The following is a 19619-nucleotide window of genomic DNA, read 5'->3' on the forward strand; positions in this document are numbered from 1 at the left end:
TTAAGGTGGTCATAGACGTGCAGATTTACCTTCATATCGGACAAAGATCGTTCTGTGCCATCTGATGACCTGCCATTAACCATTTAGATCAAATAAAGTAGTAAAAGAACAGATCAGACGATGTTCTTCCCCTGACAGCAATTGTACCAAAGTTATGTCTGACAAAAGCTGGTAACAGTCTCCCACTGATAACGTCAGATCAGCAATACATGCAGATATATTATTGGTAGCCGATCAGTTATCTATACGATCGTCTGAACAACCAATCGCCATGGCAAGAAAAATTACGGGACACTCCATTGTCCGAAAATCGTACGAAACGGAGATACGTATGATCAAATCTTTGCGTCTATGGCCAGCTTTAGAGTGTCTCTTTTTATCTGCTACTTGTATCTAATATTATAAACACAAATGTGTTTGCAAACTACTTTTTATCAGTATCTTATTATAAAGAGATCTATTCACAAGATACATTCAGAGGTTTTGCATACTGTGGTGTGAGGACTCTTTTTTGTTTTATTTATAACAGAAGTTAGAAGAAATAGGTATCTAGAATCAGGAAACCAGTTATCCACTGAAAATCTGCAATGCCATTTCCCATAGTGTACATGAGTATATTTTAATTTTTGACAGAAGGCATGGTGCTCTTCATTATGAGAAACGGGTTATCTGGAAAAGTCCTGGCCCCAGAGACTGTGGTTAACAATGTGTTACTCAATGAACAGATCACAGTACATCAGTGTTTCTTAATCCAGATGTTGTTGCAATGCAGTTCCTAGCATGGTTTAACCCTTGATGCTATTTTATTATATTAGTAATGGGATTTGTAGCAATATCTAAAAAGCAGTGTCACTAACAGGTAAATTCACATATTCAGCTCTGTGGGCAAAGAAGAAGATCATTACCCTAATGGCTAGTATTAGCTGCCCATATGTTCATATCTGCTTGCCACTGATTCCCATAACACCTGGTTCTTTTCTGCATCGTCAAGGTCTTTAAAGAGATGTCCTAGGTCAAAAGGTAATTTCCCCGTAGTTACAAGAGTAAGGACAGCCCAATACAGTTTGAGATTTGTAAATACCACAGGTATTAAAGGAGAAGGAAAGGCTAAAATTAAGTAAGCTTTATCAGAAAGGTCTATATAAATACAAAAGTAAACCCTCAAAGTAAGGCTGCTCTGAGCCCTCTGTCAAAGGAAACACTACATTTCTTTCCTTCTATTATGTACATATGGGCTTCTGTATCAGACTTCCTGTTTTCATCTTAAACCTCCAGGGCTTAGGCATATGCATGCTCAGTTTTCTCCTCTCTCCCTCCCCCACCTCCTCCCCTGTCTGCTGTAATCTGAGCCCAGAGCTATGAGTGAGTAGGGAGAGACTCAGGCAGGAAGTGATGTCACACCAAGCTAATATGGCAGCTGCTATCCTTTACAATCAGATAGAGCTTCTAGAGCTGTTTACTCAGCTATGGTAAAGCTTTCTGCAGGATAAACATAGTCTTATAGCTTGCGCTATTGTGGCTAATTTATTGGCAATAAACTGCTTCAGTAGCTTTCCTTCTCCTTTAAGACTTGACCATTGGGAACTTACGTCCATATAAACAACAATTATATAAAGCCTGCTTGAAACAGGCCTCTTTGCCTAAAATTAAAACTTAGTGACATTTGAGGAAATAGAGAATTTAACTATTTTTGAGGAATGACTTTGAAAGTAATTCAGTTATAATGTACTGTTGCCCTGCACTGGTGCTTTGCTTCAGAAACACTACTATTATTTATGTAAATAAGCTGGAATCTTCTGTATAAGAACTAAGCTTATTGCATTCTACAGAGCATAACCACTATGTAACCTGTGTCTTTTTCTACTAGTACAGGACAACAGTACATTATATTTTAATACCTTTAAACATTTTTATTTTTTTGTGTTACTGTTCTTTTAAAAGAAGACAAAGGAGGAAGGGGGATAGTCAACTTCTTTACTTCTGCACGCCAATTCTGTCATCATTTCAGATATTTTATTCTGTTCCCAATTCTCTATGCCTTTCTATGTATCATATGGTAGCACATGCATATTTCTGGGATCTTGGTTTCAGCCTCACACTCAATATTTTGTAATTTCTCCTAAATTCTCTTTCGTTGTTTCCCTATTGTCTCACCACCAAGAAGGAACAAAAACAGACCTTTATTGCACAAGTACAACCTCTGATTGTTCTGTGGCCATTTGTGTAGTACTTTTCAATCTATGAGTTGGAAAATCCATTGGCTTCTTTGAAATTGTTTAGAAATATTAAAACGATATTCAGAAGCTCAGGATTTTTTCATTCTTTATTATGTCATGGTGCAAGAAACCCCATCGTCAGCCTATGGTACTCCACATGATTCTTCAGCATTTTGCCCACTGCAATTCTTGGAATGAAAAAACAGTGTCCATTTCAAACACAGAGGATTACCCCCTGATAACACTGATTGAGCACTGGCACATATCAGGTGATCCCCAGCAAGGACAATTTTAATACAATTTTGACAGTTTGTAAAGGTAAAACAAATGGGCAAAACTAAAAAGAATCATCCTAGGGGTTAATTTAATTCCTTGGTACAAGGGAGCAAAACTGTACCCTTTTGTGGTCATTTGAAGAGCACTTGTAATACTGAATAAAATGAGCTCTGAATAAATGCTCTAAACAATTTTAAAAACATTTTTAAAAAATAGTTTTTTAATCATTTGCTTTCTTTTCCTCCTGGCTCTTTCCATCTTTCCAATGGGGGTAAAGAAATGATTGCTCCATGAGGCTACAATTTTATTGTTACTTTTCTATTACTTATCTTTCTATTCAGGCCTTCTTCTATTCATAATCCAGTCTATTGTCAAACCACTGCCTGATTTCTAGGGTAAATTGGACCCTAGCAACCATAGAGCAGCTACAATTCAAATTGAAGATCTGCAGAACACAAAGCTGAATAATTCAAAAACCACAAAAAAGTGAATCAATTTACAATTACTAAATGTCCCAGAATATTACTAAAATATAAACTACCCCTTTAAATACATGTATAGTAATTTATTTTAATGTACATATTGTAACAATCCTGCAAAAATTACATACTCAAATACTAAAGTAGGTGGAAAAGTGCCAAACTACATTATTACAGATAATGTAGATGTCAGATATTTTCTTATTTCTCTTATTATTCTTAACCCCCCCTTTTTTTTGCCATGAGTTCATTTTGCATTAGAGAGAACTTAAATAGAATGAAAGCATAAAAAATTAGTGAAGTTGGGAATTGCTAAAAATTATGTTTTGGGATTCTGTACCAGCCAAAAGCAAGTGAAGTAACTAGCTGGACCCTGTGCAGGTGACCTGAAATGCTGATAGAAGAAGCAGACCCTGGGAACCTCCTTGGTTGCGGGGGTCTGCTTCCAGGGTCGAACTGGGGGGCCTGGAGCCCACAGGGGCTGCTGCCTTGGGACCCCCCGCTCCTGCCACAAAGCTCTCCTGAGCCCCCTGTCCTGGCCGCAACCCCCTCCAGCACCCCCACCCAGGGGCTCACCAGGTTTCCCCAGCAATCTGGTTGCTAGGGTCCAAATTACCCTAGCAACCATGCACTGATATTAATAAGAGACTAGAATATGAATAGTAGAGGGCCTAAAACGAAAGTTGAGTGTATAAAAGTAGCATTTGTTGCATTTGTTTTTTAGATGGGGTCAGTGACCCCCATTTGAAAGCTGGAAAAAGTCAGAAGAAAAAGGCAAATAATTCAAAAACTATAACAAATAAATAATTAAGACAAACTGAAAAGTTGCTTAGAATTGGCCATTCAATAATATACTAAATATATAATATACTAAAAGTTAACTCAAAGATGAACCACCCCTTTAAGGTATTTATCTTTGCAGGACAAATTAAGGGGGACCTTACTGCTGCTTTACAAGTTCTTTGTGAGGTGGGCTATAACACAAAAGGAGGATTATGTCAGGCAATAAGAAAGGATATTACCAGATAGAGCCTTTAGCTGTACCTTGTATGAAAACATTCCCCCCAAAAAAATAAGGCTATAGGACCAACAAATATAGGTGCTAGATCCATAGCAAGCAATCAGTAATTAGTTTTGATCAGAAAATTAAAGCAATGTTGAAGGCTGGAGCACAAAATAACATCTTCTGTATAACACACTGTGGAAGTACTGGGGTAATAAGCATGGGAACCTAAGATTGAAATAAGCCTTCAAGCCTTCAGCCTCATTAAGGAAATAAGTGACCATTTTAGCTCAGTACAGGAAGGAAGAGGGTTTTCACTTCATACATTCAGTGATGAGAATGATAGGCTTGTGGGACAGCTACACTGTACAGGACCGGAAGAAAGAAATAGAGACACAAAGAAGTGTAAGGGAAAGAAGGGTAAAAAATATACAATATGAACATACAGAGTAAAACAAAAGCAGAGCCATTGCAGTAGTAATGAAAAGAAGGGAATTGTGACATCTGTGACAAGTCAATACTAAAGAGAAAGAAGATTGGTAAAGTAGAAGATGATAAGAAATGGAAGTGGGTGGATATTTTTGCATACAGCATGCCTGACAGGCCCTGTAAAGGCTCTAAATCATTAAATAAGAGGACATCATGTAGTTCTCTGGTATTTATACTGTAAATCACCTACATATTATGTAGTGCCAACTTAACCAGTAATTCTTCCTTGCAGCAAATCACACATTTCCTCAAACTCGTCCTCAAGAGGAGAGAAGTCCGTAAGAGAAAAAGATGGCAAAAAGCAGTCTGTAACGAGAAGAAAAGAACTCCAACTAGGAAAAGGGAACATTTGAAATTTCATTTGACTACACTGTATATGTATTTTGCTTTTCCACTGATGCATGGATGATGCCTCCTCTCTGAGCTCATATTTCATTAGTAGGTAACAACTTTTTACTTTACTGATAATGCAAATGTATGAAAATTGGGTCTGTTTTAGTACTTAAATACTAGTAAGGTGTCTCTTTTTAAAATGCATTGTTAAAGCTAAACTATTCAGAGCTGAGGTCTTCCTTTGTAGTAACATGTTCTATAAGAGATAGTAATATTGAGTATCACCATTTTGAAGGTAATGGGCTGCAAACAGTGCAAAGAAGATGAAGTGGCAAAGGCGGAGGAGAGTGCCCTGGAGAACCCCCAGAGGTATTGTCCAGATCCCACAAGCCAGATGCCTTTTAGAACTCAAGAAACCCACACACCATTCATCAATACGGGAATAGGAGGGGTCATGTCGGGCCCCAGCCATAGAGGAATGGGAGTAGGAGTAACAGGTACATTGGTGGACAGTCTATAACACTAACAAAACTAAGAAGGGTCGAGCCCGAGTGCTGTTAGTTTGGTGAGAACAACAAGCTACTGCTGAATTACTATAAGGACAATCTTAGAAACCAACATTTAGCCTTTTATGCAGTGCAATGTGCATACTATATTACACATCATGCAAAACCTGCATAGTTTTTGAATGATTAGAATCCCTTCCAGCCTTTACTTTACTCAACACCGTTACTATAAATATGTAGTTTTGAAATACTCTAACACAATTAATGGCTCATTTATAACAGAGGAACTGGTTCAAAGTGCAAAAAAACAGGTGCAATCCAGGCATGATCAGTCTTGCCACCATGCATAGATGCAAGGGTTTCTTTATTGAAAAATATGGAGTTGAGCGGTTTATGTAGGAGGACTTTTTTTGGAAGCCAGTGACCCAATGAGCAATGAACTGACTGCTGCCATCCGCATACAAGACTTTAGGAGGAACAAAGGATTCCATTGTCCCCTCTCCTCCAGAGGCAGCTGGAGGACTGACCCATAGGCAGATGTTCCCTGGTACAGCCAAGGTGGCCCTTACAATCTTTTCACCTATATGCTACAGTTCCATGAAACTTCCTTACAGTGGCCAGTTGCCTTCTGTTAAAAGTTCTTGCAGCAGGATCAGGGTTGCTCTGACCAGCTCCAATAACTTGTCTGGCATCCTCCCCCTCACCAAAAGGTTTCTTCATATATTTCGCCATAACAACCAGGGTGATTTTCTGTAGGGTCTGACCTATATATATGATGACTTTAGGTAGGCCATTTAAATTCACCTTATGCCTTCTAAGCTTTCAGCTCGTGCCATGACCCACCCACCTGCATAATAGTTTCCTTAATAAGTCAGTCTGGGATGGTTTATGCAAACATCAAATTACCACTTTCTAGACTGGCTGCCCCTCTGGACATAGTATTGTTACATAAAGACTTACCAAATCTTTAAAAAATACTTTATGAATACAAAACTCACGAGGCCCTCTTATTATAAGGGCAGACACTTCACATTTTGTGTATCTGGTGGAGAACAGTAATTAAAAATATAATTCTTTATGGTAGAATATCATTCTTTCTGCTTTATCCCTATAGCAGGGGCAACCCTGTTTATTGCTTTGTACGATTATGATGCTCGCACAGAGGATGACCTGACCTTTCAAAAGGGAGAGAAGTTCCATATTATTAACAACTCGTGAGTAACTAACAAATCTTTGTCACTATATACAGGAGCTTTAAGTGCATGCTTGCAATTTATGATGAAATAGCATTTAGATACAGATATAAATATATATTTTAGCATAAAACATATATTTTGTATAATATGCATATCTGTATAATATGCTTGTCATCTATTTATTCTCTTTACAGAGAGGGTGATTGGTGGGAAGCTCGATCGCTAAGTTCTGGAAATACAGGATACATCCCCAGTAATTATGTGGCACCTATGAATTCCATTCAGTCAAAAGAGTGAGTTCAATGCTGTACTTGGTGGGAAAATGCTTAGACCAGAACACTATTTAATAGCTAACATAACTAAATACTGTTACAAAAAAAAGAGTTAATGAATCAGTCCTGATTTGTATTAATTTCTATGAATAACTTAACTTGGTTATCAGGCAAGATCTGTTTTTCTCCCTATGATAAATGTAACCACAAACTAGATAAATGTCAGAAAAATAAGAATGAAGAATTTATAGAACAATAAAGACACAAAAACATGGTGTAATATAACTAAAACATTGCAGCTACAGCGTGGATTGTGAGATTAACTGTTCTGGATAAAGGGCATGTAAAACGTGTAAACTTGTAAAACTTGTAAGCATAGATACTATGAAAAATGGAACACTTGGCTGTTCTTTGGTGTCTATGGGGGAAGTCAGAATATCTTTAATAATTTATCATGATCTACAAAACAAATATTCTGGAGGAATGGGGTTAATGGGGTTTCTATTGTACCCGTTTCCCTAATTAGCTGGTTCTTTGGAAAGATTGGCCGGAAGGATGCAGAGAGACTACTTTTGAGTGAGGGGAATCCAAGAGGAACCTTCATGATCAGGGAGAGTGAGACAACTAAAGGTAAAGCTTATGAGGATATGAGGATGCATGAGTTCAGATACTGTGTGTGTATATATATATATTTGTATCACTATACAAATATCCTACAATAATCTTATTTTTACTTTTCAGTCACCTCTCACACTTTATCACTTTAAGTGATAATCTGTCTCCTCTTACTATTAAAATTAACTAATCCTTGCAACCTCGTGTCTTTTACCTTGCACTCTATTTTCTATTTTCCATTTTTATCCACAGTTTCTTGTTTGTAGCAACTGTTTGTTCTTCACAGGTGCATACTCCCTTTCTGTTCGCGACTGGGATGCTAGCAGGGGAGACCACGCAAAACATTACAAGATCCGCAAGCTAGACAGTGGAGGATTTTATATTACAACAAGGGTCCAGTTTAATACTGTGGAGGAGCTGGTGGAACACTATGGTGGTAAGAAGACTGCACTTTATACAGAAATAACCTTTCCTTTCTGCGTGGACATTAATAATATACAGGTACCAGCGGCTATCCTTGCCTTTTTGCCCTCCTGAGACGGCCTTCCTTTGCTGCCCCCACCCCTCCTCACGACACCCAACTTTTCAGCACTGGAGGGGGTTGGGGGAGGTGCACGTCATTAGTGCAGACAGCACAATTGTGCTCTTTGCTCTAGAAGAGCCGAATTTCCGGGTTTAAAATCAGGTGGGCGATGCCGCCTGAGGCGAGTGGCTCATCTCGCATCATTGGTAGAGCGCCCCTGACAGGTACCAAGCCCAGACTGACATTCAAAATAAGCCCTGGTATTTCAAGTCAAGTACACAGAGGCCCAAACTACCCCCCAGGGGGGTGACTAAATAGAGTCTATGGCAACTTACAGCAGTCCCTCTGGCCTTTGCTAGAATTTACAGTTTGCCAGTCTGAGCCTCACGGGTGCCATAAGGCACAATATGAAGTGTGCAGCATGGGTTGTGAGAAGGAAGCAGCCAATGTAGAGCTTATGACAGACACTGGAAAATGCACATAAATAAAAAGCATTACCATCAACTTCAGGGACACATACAATTGGCCTAAAAGGAAGGTGCAAAGCTAGTATCTCATAGATTGCAGTGTCCCCTAGCAACAAGGCTTTCATTACAGAGTAGATAAAAGAGCAGATTGATTGTGAAGTGGCATAGCAGGAACAGTATGTTCAGATATGATTGCTCAGACTAGGGATGTGTTTAGATGTGACACAATGAGGTAATATTGCAGTAGCACTGTATTTTTTTCTCCTAGTGCTGCTGCCACTGCTGTGGCTAAGTTCACAATCATGGCACGATGAGCAATAAAATGCAAGAAGTCGAGAGGCAGCTAGCTCATACCATGCAGAGTTGTTAGATTCAGCCTTCTTTCAGCAGGGCCATAACATATTCTCTTATATAGAAAGTCTGCAGACACACCCAGTCACGGCTGTCCAGTGCTGTAGTACTGGGAGAGCACAGCACCCTCCCCAATGTCTATGCACAAACAGGACCAGCACACCACTTGCCTGGGGATGATCCCCTGTGGTTCTTAAGTCAAAAGTGGAAACACAACCTTTTGGAGACTTGCCCCTTAGTTAGTGTGCTGGTCCTGTTTGTGCATAACATATCTTTTGCCAGTTCACAAATCAATGTAAAGATACCAGAAATGATATCAGTACTGGAATTCATGCTTGTAAGTTAACTAGTATGTCTTATTTATAATTTGGGCCCCAGTCCCAAAAAATTCTATTTACAAAAGAATGGAAGTGTACCTAGTATTTTCTTTTTTGGTTGATCTTGGGGTGTAGAGAGTGGGTGGAAAAATTCTCTTTTTAGGGTAAGGCTCATGGCATGCACACATAACAGCACAGCTGGCTTTGGTGATTTCGCTGCTTGCATAAAAAATGTTATATGTGCCATTATCCTAATGTCGCACAGGGAGGTCACCAACTACTATTTGTAGCTTGGTAAGTATTGGTTTTATATGAGGCCCAATGTTTTATGCCTGATAAGAAATACAATTACCTATAGTTAGCTGCAAGTAATAGCTATTAATTTCCCTGTGTAACAGGAGGGTAGGTAGATGTTAGAATCCCAGTGAGTATATGATTTGGGATGAGTGCTCATCTGATGTCCTAGAAATACTTCAGACTCTAGCAGAATTACTGATATGGCAATGTTTTCATACATCCACCTTTTTATTAGCTAAAAGAGTCTCTTACCAAATATTGGGACCACTTATGGGAATTTGAATTTAAAAAAAAGTCCACAACCCACTTCCCTATGGCAATGATACATGTCATAGAGCAATACACCCCCCAAAAACACACATATAAAGGCCTCGTTTGTTACTGCAAGTGAACATGAGGAAGCACAACAATACCCATAAATTGTTGTGACTTTTCCCACGGTGCAGCATTTTGCACTACAGAATTTCAGATTAAAAGCAGGCAGCCAATGATTAAAGGGCATAACAATGTTTCTTGATTTAGTAATGTGGATGCTAATTAGAATCGTTGTTAGAAAATCACTCGCAAGTTAAGGCTGTTGTGATTGCTGGTAGGAAAGGAATCATTTCCGTGTAGTGCAGCACTAGTGATGGCTTTAAGGGCTCTTACTCACGAGCGTTTTTACCTGCGCTCCCCTGCGTTCCGTTTTTCGGTGTTCAGCCGCAGGGGAGCACAGGAATAGATGCATTTAATTTTTTCAAATGGGGCTGTACTCACACAGGCGCATGTAGGCGCTGAACGCAGGTTGAGATGCAACATGCTGCATTTTTCCTGCGTTCGGCGCCTACGAGCGCCTGTGTGAGTACAGCCCTATTTGAAAAAATTAAATGCGTCTATTCCTGCGCTCCCCTGCGGCTGAGCGCCGAAAAACGGAACGCAGGGGAGCGCAGGTAAAAACGCGCGTGAGTAAGAGCCCTAACAAACAATTTATTTGTTGCAATGTCCTATGACAAACTGGTACTGTTCCTTTTAAAAACTGTTACAAAGTAGGTTATCCAAGCCACCTTTGCTCTCATCAGGTCCAGAAATGTATATAAAAGAGCCTGAATAGAAAGACGAGTAACAAAAAATAGCAAGAACAATAAAATTGTAGTCTTACAGAGCATTTGTTTTTAGATGTGGTCAGTGAAACCCATTTGAAAGCTGGATAGATTTAGAAGACTAAGGCAAATAATTAAAAAAAGCTATAAAAATAAATAATGAAGACCAATTGAAAAGTTGCTTATAATGGTCTATTTTATAACATACTAAAAGTTAAATGGTGGTGAACCACCCCTTTAATAATACATTGGGGCGTGGTTTTGCACTTTCATTTATAAATGAGCCATATGAAGTACATATATGATCAAAAATATTTTCATGTCTTAACCCAGCTCCCCCTTCATTTCTCCAGTACTGCAAAGCTTAGAAAACTGTTCATGGTCAAAGCCTAGTGGTTAATTATAAACGCAGAAGGCAACGTTAGTGAGAATACAAACCTCTCTGCATCCTGTGAGGCTAATTCTGCTACTGTGAGTGATGGAAACAGCTTTACATCAGCCCAGCCTCTGCAAACACATATGCATTTTCATCTTGTTATTGAGTGGACAGAGACAAGTTACTTTTTGAGCCTACATAGGGTAGTGAATTTACTGTATATTCCCATTTCATTTTAAGTACAACAATCTTGTCTTGCTTTACTGTCAAGATAAACAGTAAGAAGCCCCTGAATTTTCTTAACCAGTATTTTGGCTCTCCTAGTATAGTCATAACAGAATTGTACATAGCCCCTACGCCATAGTGCAGAGGGGGGTCTCATCAGGTCTGCTATTTATGAGGCAGCAGACACGGTGCACCACTTAATATACACTGTATAGTGCTGAGTGTTTGAGAACATCTACCTAAGGGCTCTTACTCACTCGCGTTTTTACCTGCGCTCCCCTGCATTCCGTTTTTAGGCGCATTTCATTATTTCAAATGGGGCTATACTCACACAGGTGCGTCTAGGCGCCGAACGCAGGAAAAATGCAGTATGTTGCGTCTCAACCTGCGTTCGGCGCCTACATGCGCCTGTGTGAGTACAGCCCCATTTGAAATAATGAAATGCGTCTATTCCTGTGCTCCCCTGCGGCTAAACGCCGAAAAACGGAGCACAGGGGAGCGCAGGTAAAAACGCGAGTGAGTAAGAGCCCTAATGGGCTATCTCTTCATATCAGCTTGCTAAAAAAAAGTATTGATTGTTATAGTTAAATAGTATTAGGGTTTATTCATTTCCCTCCCCATTTGCAATGGCTCTTTATTAATTCAATAAATGGCTACTTAGAGTGATATGGTAAATGATCAACAGGGGTACTAGATCGCTTTTGGAGATGCAATGCTTGATTTCATTACTTGTAATATGTATATATGTAATATGCATGTATACAAAATGAGCATCATCTGAGAAACACAGTCTGCAGCATTTCCTGTACAGTCTCAGCAGACACTCAAGCATCTGACATAGGGCAACACTTTTAAATGCATTGTTTAAATGGGTAGTTTACCTTTAAATTAAATTTTTGTATGTCATAGACATCGATAGTCTGAGATAAATTTTGGGTTTTCCTTTATTATTTGTAGTTTTTCTTTTATTTTGCTTTTTTTTCAGCAGTTCTACAGTTTGGGATTTCAAGCAGCAATCTGGTTGCTAGGGACTTGTTTACCTTAGCAGCAAGGCAGTATGAGAGACTGGGACATGAAGAGGAAGGGGACTGAATTGAAATATGGAATAAAAAGTAACAGTTCTGTAAGCTCACAGAACAGGACTTTTTTTTGGCTGCCAGGTTCAGTAAAAAGACACTGCTGGAAAGATGTAAAAGACAAAGACAAATAAAGCAAAAATAAAATAATGAAGACAAATTGCAAAGTTGCTAGGAATAGGACAGTATATAACAAACTAAAAGTTGAACCATCTCTTTAAGAGCTGCTTCAAAGAGTCTTATCTGGTCCTGGTTTTAAATAAGACCTAATTTATTGAGGTTGTTTTTCTATTTATTATATAACATTATCATTTTATTAATTCACACCAGATGAAAATGAATGTATTAGTTCCTTTCCTTTTTTTCTAATCTGATATATGTCCTATAATGGGATGGATTCACAAAACAAATCATTTTACATAATATATTATTAATAATGATTTTTTCCATTTCAGTTATTAATAATATATTATGTAAAATGATTTGTTTTGTGAATCCATCCCACTATAGGACATATATCAGATTAGAAAAAAAGGAAAGGAACTAATACATTCATTTTCATCTGGTGTGAATTAATAAAATGATAATGTTATATAATAAATAGAAAAATAACCTCAATAAATTAGGTCTTATTTAAAACCAGGACCAGATAAGACTCTTTGAAGCAGCTCTTAAAGAGATGGTTCAACTTTTAGTTTGTTATATACTGTCTGTTCCTAGCAACTTTGCAATTTGTCTTCATTATTTTATTTTTGCTTTATTTGTCTTGATTTTTTCCATTTCAGTGGTAATTTTTAGAAAGTACTTTCTTTTCTAAACTTTAGGTTTTATGAGTGATAAACTTGTTTCTTTTTTTAAACTAAGTTTAAGTTACATTAGTTGATAAATTCTCAGCAGCGTCCGTCAGAGGAATACCAGCATCTAGTTTATAAATGGTTGCTTCATGACAAACTTTATTATGGGTCAGGGATCATGCTCAGTGCACAGTACATACTGCTGGAAATTGGGCAGGTTGGATTTTCATGTTGGATTAAGGACTGTACCGTCACATTGTTATGGTCCTTGTTCTGACTCATGTGGCTCGTATCCCTATGGCCAAATTTAGGTGGGCATATCTGGGAAACTATCCGTTCGTTTGGTAAATGCCCCCAAATGAGCTTATCTTATAGCCTATGGCCAACTTCACAGTTTAAAGAGTCATCAAGGCTTAATGAGCAACTACTAGGAAACATAACATTGGGAAAACAAAACTAATGTATTTCCAAAACTTAAACTTGATAAGAATAATGATAATGCAAAATGATAATAACACCATATGATGCTGTTTAAAAAATGACACAATGAAGTGCAACTTTAAAACAGCATCTGTTCCTTTAAAAACCTCTAGCACCCCCTAATGCCCATTTATGATAATTATACATTGTTTAAATGTTGCTAACATATGAACATATGAAAGGATATTAGGACTCATTTACAAATGCAGAATGTACAAAGTACCACATTGGGAATGCAATGCAACATTTTCCCCAAATTTCAAACACAATAGCAGTTGCCTCTTCTGCAACTTCTGCATGATGCATCAGATATTGATGCAAATTAGTAAATTGTGTGCACATGTTTTTCTTACTGCATTTGGGTGCAAATGTTGTCATGTGTTAATAATGTCATCAACATATAATTAATTTGATGCTAGCCATCGAAGGCAGGGTTGTGACGTAATAAACTAGGGATCCTGGGGGAGAGAGCATTAAGGGTTCTCACTGGCTAGATATACTGTAAATGCAGATGAGTCTTTCTGATATAGGTTTACTGACTTTAATTCAGAGATAAAGCATGACAACACATTTTATTCCTACTTAATTGGAGACTTTTGAATGGATATAAATAAAAAGAATTCCAGACTGTCATAAAAAGCCACTGTAACATTTACACATAGAAAGTAAATCTTTTTTGTTCTCATCTGAAAAGTAAAAAGAAAGTGCGTTAGAATTATTGAAATAGCATAGCTGCCAACATTTGAAAATAAGTTTTCAAATGGCACTGTGGCCCATTACAGTTGGGCGATTAGGAACACAAGAGAACTGGACTGAGTTAGTATAATGTTTCACACCTCCCAGACGTAGGACATTTAGTAGTGAAGAAAAAGTAGCGCACATGAAAGCTAAGTGGCTGTTTTGATGCCCTACACATTACATGATGGAAACAAATTGTTTGAATCTCCCACACAAAACCGAGTACCCATGGCAGCTCTGTTCATTCTAGTACTACCAGACCTTGGCACTACAGGCCTGTATAACCTGCTTAGGGCAAAGAACATGGGGTGATTTCAGGCATTTTTCTCATCATAAACAGTCAAAATGAAATCATTTTTCATTGCCTTGTCTGAGAATCATTGTATACTGCCAGCATGGATGATTGTAATTTGGCAAGTCTGCAAATGAAACTGCCTTTTTTTTGTTAGTAATGGCTGATATGATAGATGCCTATACTAGTATTTAAAAGTGTTTCATTCTTTTATGGCACTTTTTCAGAATAAAAAAAAAATCTGGCAAAAGGCCCAAAACCACCCCATGTGTAAATAATAATATCCATTATGTTTCTCTAAACACCTGCTGTGAATATTTTTTTATAAATAGTGTATTTTCTCTATGTGTATGGCAATTATTATATATCTGTCTACCTGAAACTTAATGAACATGCTTGTCTCTAGCTTGTTATTGTTTTTTTTTTCAAACGAAGCAGTTAGTTAAAAGTAAAAATTTGCTTAATTTTCTAATTATGATCATTTTAATATATAAAACATATATATTTTGTTTATCTTTAAGAGGGGATCCATTTCATTCATACCCCCATATCTAATAAAAGGCACTAACCAATAATGTGTTTGCTTTTAAACAGATGACCAGTGAATGTTTTCTATTGATTGGTTGCTATAGGTAATTAGACCAGTAGCAAACTTTGTTCCTTTTATTACATTTGTTGTACTGTCTACATTCTTAGTGCCAACAAAAGCTGAATTTGTTTTGCAAGGCAGCAGCACACTCAAGTGGTGATTTCCTATATTGCAATGTATTTTCCAAGGGAACACTTTCAAAATATATTGCACAACCTGCAGCATCCTTGTATACCTATTAGTAAGTCTTTCCTCCAATTCTATTGCTTTTTGTTATCTATATGTTCTCTTTCTAGCTTTTAACTACACTCCACCAAAGTAAAATTGTTACTTTTTTTCTGGCCAGTTTCAGTGTACCACAGAAATCTCTTTTAGGGTCTAGGCAGGAGTGAATTGCACATAGTGGTTGTTGGATGAAAGGGGAAAATGGGGGAACTCAGCAATGCACCCACACATTCACCCCTTGAGCCTACAGGTAACAAAGTAGTGTCTATAAAAGTGAGAAGTGAGGGGGATAATAGCATCTATGAGTAGGCATAGTAGAAGTGGTGTAACTGTGATATAGTAAATGAAAGGGTCACAGGGTGAAGTAGAGAGTTTGCACTCCTGAAGATCCAGCTTTAAGTCAACTTTATGCATGAATCTTTAGGTGCGCTAATGCACTGGTCTGTAGATGCACACTGTTGTGAGAAACATGAAAATGGTGTACAGTGCTACGCAATATGTTGGCGCTATATAAATACATGTTAATAATAATAATAATAATGGTGGAAGCTTCAGGCTTCACCAACCTCAGTGGTGCACAGTTTGCAAAAGGAAGTGAAATAGACACATTGGTAGCAAGCAGCGGCGTAAGGATGCAGTGCTGGGCCCCCTGCACAAAAAAAAACAAAAAACTTTGGAGGGGCCCTGAATGCAACAACCAACTCACCACCTCTTCCTGCCCCTCCAGGCCTGCTACCAGTCCACCTATACCTGCCCCTTGCAGTTAGTTTGCAGCAGGTGTGTATGGAGGAAGCAGACTCCCCCCTGTTTCCTAGGCCTCACCGTGACCATGAGGTCTGTTTCCTCTATAGTTACACCACTAGTAGCAAGTGCAAAGATATGGAGGGCAGCGTCAATATGAAGTCTGTGTATGATTTTTAGATGCAATTAAACCAATCTGTGGTAAAATACATGGGTTAAACCCTATATCAGGCAGGAAATGTAATGGTTGCTTTAATCTCCCACACAGTGCCCAGTACAGAATTGTTCATTCTAACACTAGCAGTACATGGTACCAGAGTATCAGGGTGGCATGCAGCCCTAGGGCTTGGCCTTTTGAGCATTGCCATAATTGCAGGCATCCAGACCGAACAGATGCATCGTAACCAGGAGCAACTGTGTGGGAGTACAAGGAGCAGCTTTAGATGCAAGTACCTTTATTGAATGGCGTAATTTCCCATGACTGCTGCCTTTTTTGTACCACTACGACTCCCAGTACCCATCCATTTTGATTGTAATATAACAACAAAGGTTGGTCCAATGTTATGTAAATAATGGGGCATAAGACATGTGTTTTTCTTGGAGTACCTGCCACCAATAAAGACATTTTCACTAGCAGCTCATGTAACCATGCCCTCTGATAAACCAGATAGACATGCCTCCTTACTCTCTGTCCTTTTGTCTTTCCAGAGTTCAATGATGGGTTGTGTCATCTGCTTACAAGTCCATGTATCAACCAGAAACCTCAAACACTCGGGCTTGCAAAAGATGCTTGGGAAATAACTAGAGATTCCATCAGTTTGGATAAAAAACTGGGACAAGGCTGCTTTGGAGATGTCTGGAAGGGTAAGGATCTAACACAATGTAACAGATTTCTGTATGTACCATGCGTATCTGGACACAGGAGTAGTATTTTGCAGGCAATTAAGTTGTAAATGCTCAAAAAAATTTGAACCAGCCTTGACAGACTTACATTTTAAAGGTCACTTAAAAAAAAACATGTTTTTTCCAAAAAACATCAGTTAATAGTGCAGAATTCTGCACTGAAATCCATTTCTCAAAAGAGCAAACAGATTTTTTTATATTCAATCTTGAAATCTGACATGGGGCTAGACACTTTGTCAGTTTCCCTGTTGCCCCAGTCATGTGACTTGTGCTTGCAATTTAGGATGGAATTACTTTCTAGCAGGCTGTTATTTCTACTTAATGTAACTGAATCAGTCTCAGTGGGACTTGGCTTTTACTATTAAGTAAAAGCCAAGGCAGCTGGGAAATATGACAATATGTCTAGCCCCATGTCAGATTTCAAAATTGAATATAACAAAATCTGTATCCTCTTTTGAAAAATGGATTTCAGTGCAGAATTCTGCTGGAGCAGCACTATTAACTGATGCGTTTTGAAAAAAACATGTTTTCCCATGACAGTATCCCTTTAATGGTAACAGGTTTGCCTATATCTCTCCTTATGAACCAGCGAGCCTACACATTAGAGATTATTCAGTAGAACCAGCCATTTTATGTTTTTCAGGAGACCAGAAAATAATGGTGTAAAATCCATGAAAATGTAAAATCAGGGAAATGTCATATGCATAATATAAGTGGGACCACAAATTTACTCTAGTTTGTGTGTGTGATATGGAATTTAGATTATAAGCTGCACTGAGGCAAATCGTCTCTGTAAAGCTCGGTATAAAATGTCAATGCTATAATATTAAAGATAATAATTTCCCTACACACTGTGTTCACCTTCATCAAGAGCTTCTTAACCTGCCTCAATGTTTGCAGGTAGTGCCCAGGTTGGAATCAAGCTTCTGACCATTGAGCCACCATGCCCTCCACTGTTAAAAGACAAAAGAGGACAAAATCACCTTAGTCAATCAGGCCTCAGAAGGACTCATTTTAATTGCAAAAATATAATTATTATCTACAATATTTATTTGCTTTGCTATGCAATGTAGGTGTCTTTATGCACATTCAGTCTATCCGCCCTGCAGTTCTTACTGAATACATTCATGTTCTCCATCCAGTTATTGAACTAACATTCCCATGATCCCCAGCCAGTGGGCTTCATAAGTATGATGGGAATTCTATTTCAGCAACATCTGTAGGCCTCAGTGCTTCAAATCTCTGCTGTATTTGGCAGTTCTCTTGTAACACAGTTATTGTGGAGGTCACTGTTGGCTGAGTTCTCTAGAATTACCTTATTGTATGCAGCCACAGGAGCATTCTGTGTAGAACAGGAGTGTCAGGGTTTCTGTTCCTTCAGTGCGAGTGTAAGAGTCCCTGTGAATATACAAGACTGTCTGTGGCAGAAGATTATGCGTGTCAGAAGATCAATATACATCAAGGGCATGCCTAACATATTGCTATATATTGAATGCTGAACAGCCTGTACATATCCTAGGAAACCTGTTAGACTTATTGCCTTTACATTTGTATAGACTGATTTGCGTATTATGTGATAAAATGGCAGCATGGATTTTCATTATACATATATATTTTTGTAAATCCACAGTTCCTCAGGCTAAATATCACAATCTGTGCTGTGAATCAATGTATCATATTTGCAAGAGTAAAGAAACAACACATCATGGGCATCACAGTGGTGCAGTGGTTTGGTGCTGCTGCAAGACACCCTGGGTCTGATTCGAGACAGGGTATTATATGCAACCTTGTCTCTGTGCTTGTGTGGGTTTCCTCCCACTCTCCAAAAACACACAGGAAGGTTAATTTTTTCCTGATAAAATTGAAAACAGCATTTGACAGGGATTTCAGAATGTAAGCACTACTGGGGCAGGGAATGATGTATGAGCTCTATAATGCACTGCAGAAATAAAGGATAACAATGGAGGCAGATGGCATAGCATATAATGAGAATATATCTTGGTTGGCAGGAGGACTATATCACTAACCTGTAAATAGAAGAACACAAGGTTTTGTATTGCAGGCCTATGACTTACTTTAAAGGGATATTATGCTCCTGGGTTTAACATAAACCCAATTAATATTATTTAGTTATATAGTGTTGATATATTCAAAATCATAGCAGATGTTCCTCCTAGCCATAAATCCCTGTCCCAGTGGTGCTTTGTACTAACCATGTAAAGTACAATGAGCAGAACAACTGAATGTTTCATTGTTGGAGTGGCCCTCCTAGGGCCCACCAAAGAACTTCAAATGCAGGGCCTAGTCTTAAAACAATTAGAGAGAAATGGTATAGTTTATATAAGCTTAAGAAAACTGTCTTACAGTTACTTATAGTACTGGGAACTGTAATTGTGGGAAATGAAGCAGATTCTCCCTGTGAGTAAGAAGACCCCCTTGGACTATTACCTTGTCCTTAAGTAAAGATCATATTACTTCTCCTTACCTCTCTGTGACAAACAATATTTTGATATTTTGATGAACACACTGATAGCAATAGGAAGCCTGTGACTAATCTTTAACAGGCTATTTATCCCCCAAATTTGTATACTGCAGAACACTTTTCATTAGAGCAGCAAACAAGGGATGCAATTGTATGATGGTCAAATGTTGTTTCACATGTACTGAGCACAGTGCAACTGATGACAATGATGGCAGTTGTGCTTCTTAGAGCAGAGACACACGCTGCGATTCGGGGAGATTAGTCCTCTTCATCAGGGTG

The 19619-nt window shown here is 38.4% G+C and overlaps 1 protein-coding gene across 3 annotated transcripts in view; it reads left to right on the forward strand.

Moving 5' to 3' along the window:
• The window catches only part of LOC108708097 (tyrosine-protein kinase Fgr), a 44666-nt gene that overhangs the window by 15216 nt on the left and 9831 nt on the right, over positions 1-19619 (forward strand). For 2 of the 3 annotated variants that reach the window (XM_018246424.2, XM_018246426.2), the window contains exons 2-8: positions 4696-4905; positions 5092-5293; positions 6417-6516; positions 6693-6791; positions 7297-7400; positions 7672-7821; positions 16664-16819. In XM_018246424.2, coding sequence (XP_018101913.1) covers positions 5095-5293; positions 6417-6516; positions 6693-6791; positions 7297-7400; positions 7672-7821; positions 16664-16819 — 808 coding nt within the window. In that variant the 5' untranslated portion in view covers positions 4696-4905; positions 5092-5094. The remainder of the gene's footprint in view (positions 1-4695; positions 4906-5091; positions 5294-6416; positions 6517-6692; positions 6792-7296; positions 7401-7671; positions 7822-16663; positions 16820-19619) is intronic. The other variant, XM_018246425.2, reaches the window with a different exon arrangement.

Source organism: Xenopus laevis, chromosome 2L (genome assembly GCF_017654675.1).
Source record: "Xenopus laevis strain J_2021 chromosome 2L, Xenopus_laevis_v10.1, whole genome shotgun sequence".
NCBI classification, from domain to species: Eukaryota; Metazoa; Chordata; class Amphibia; order Anura; family Pipidae; genus Xenopus; species Xenopus laevis.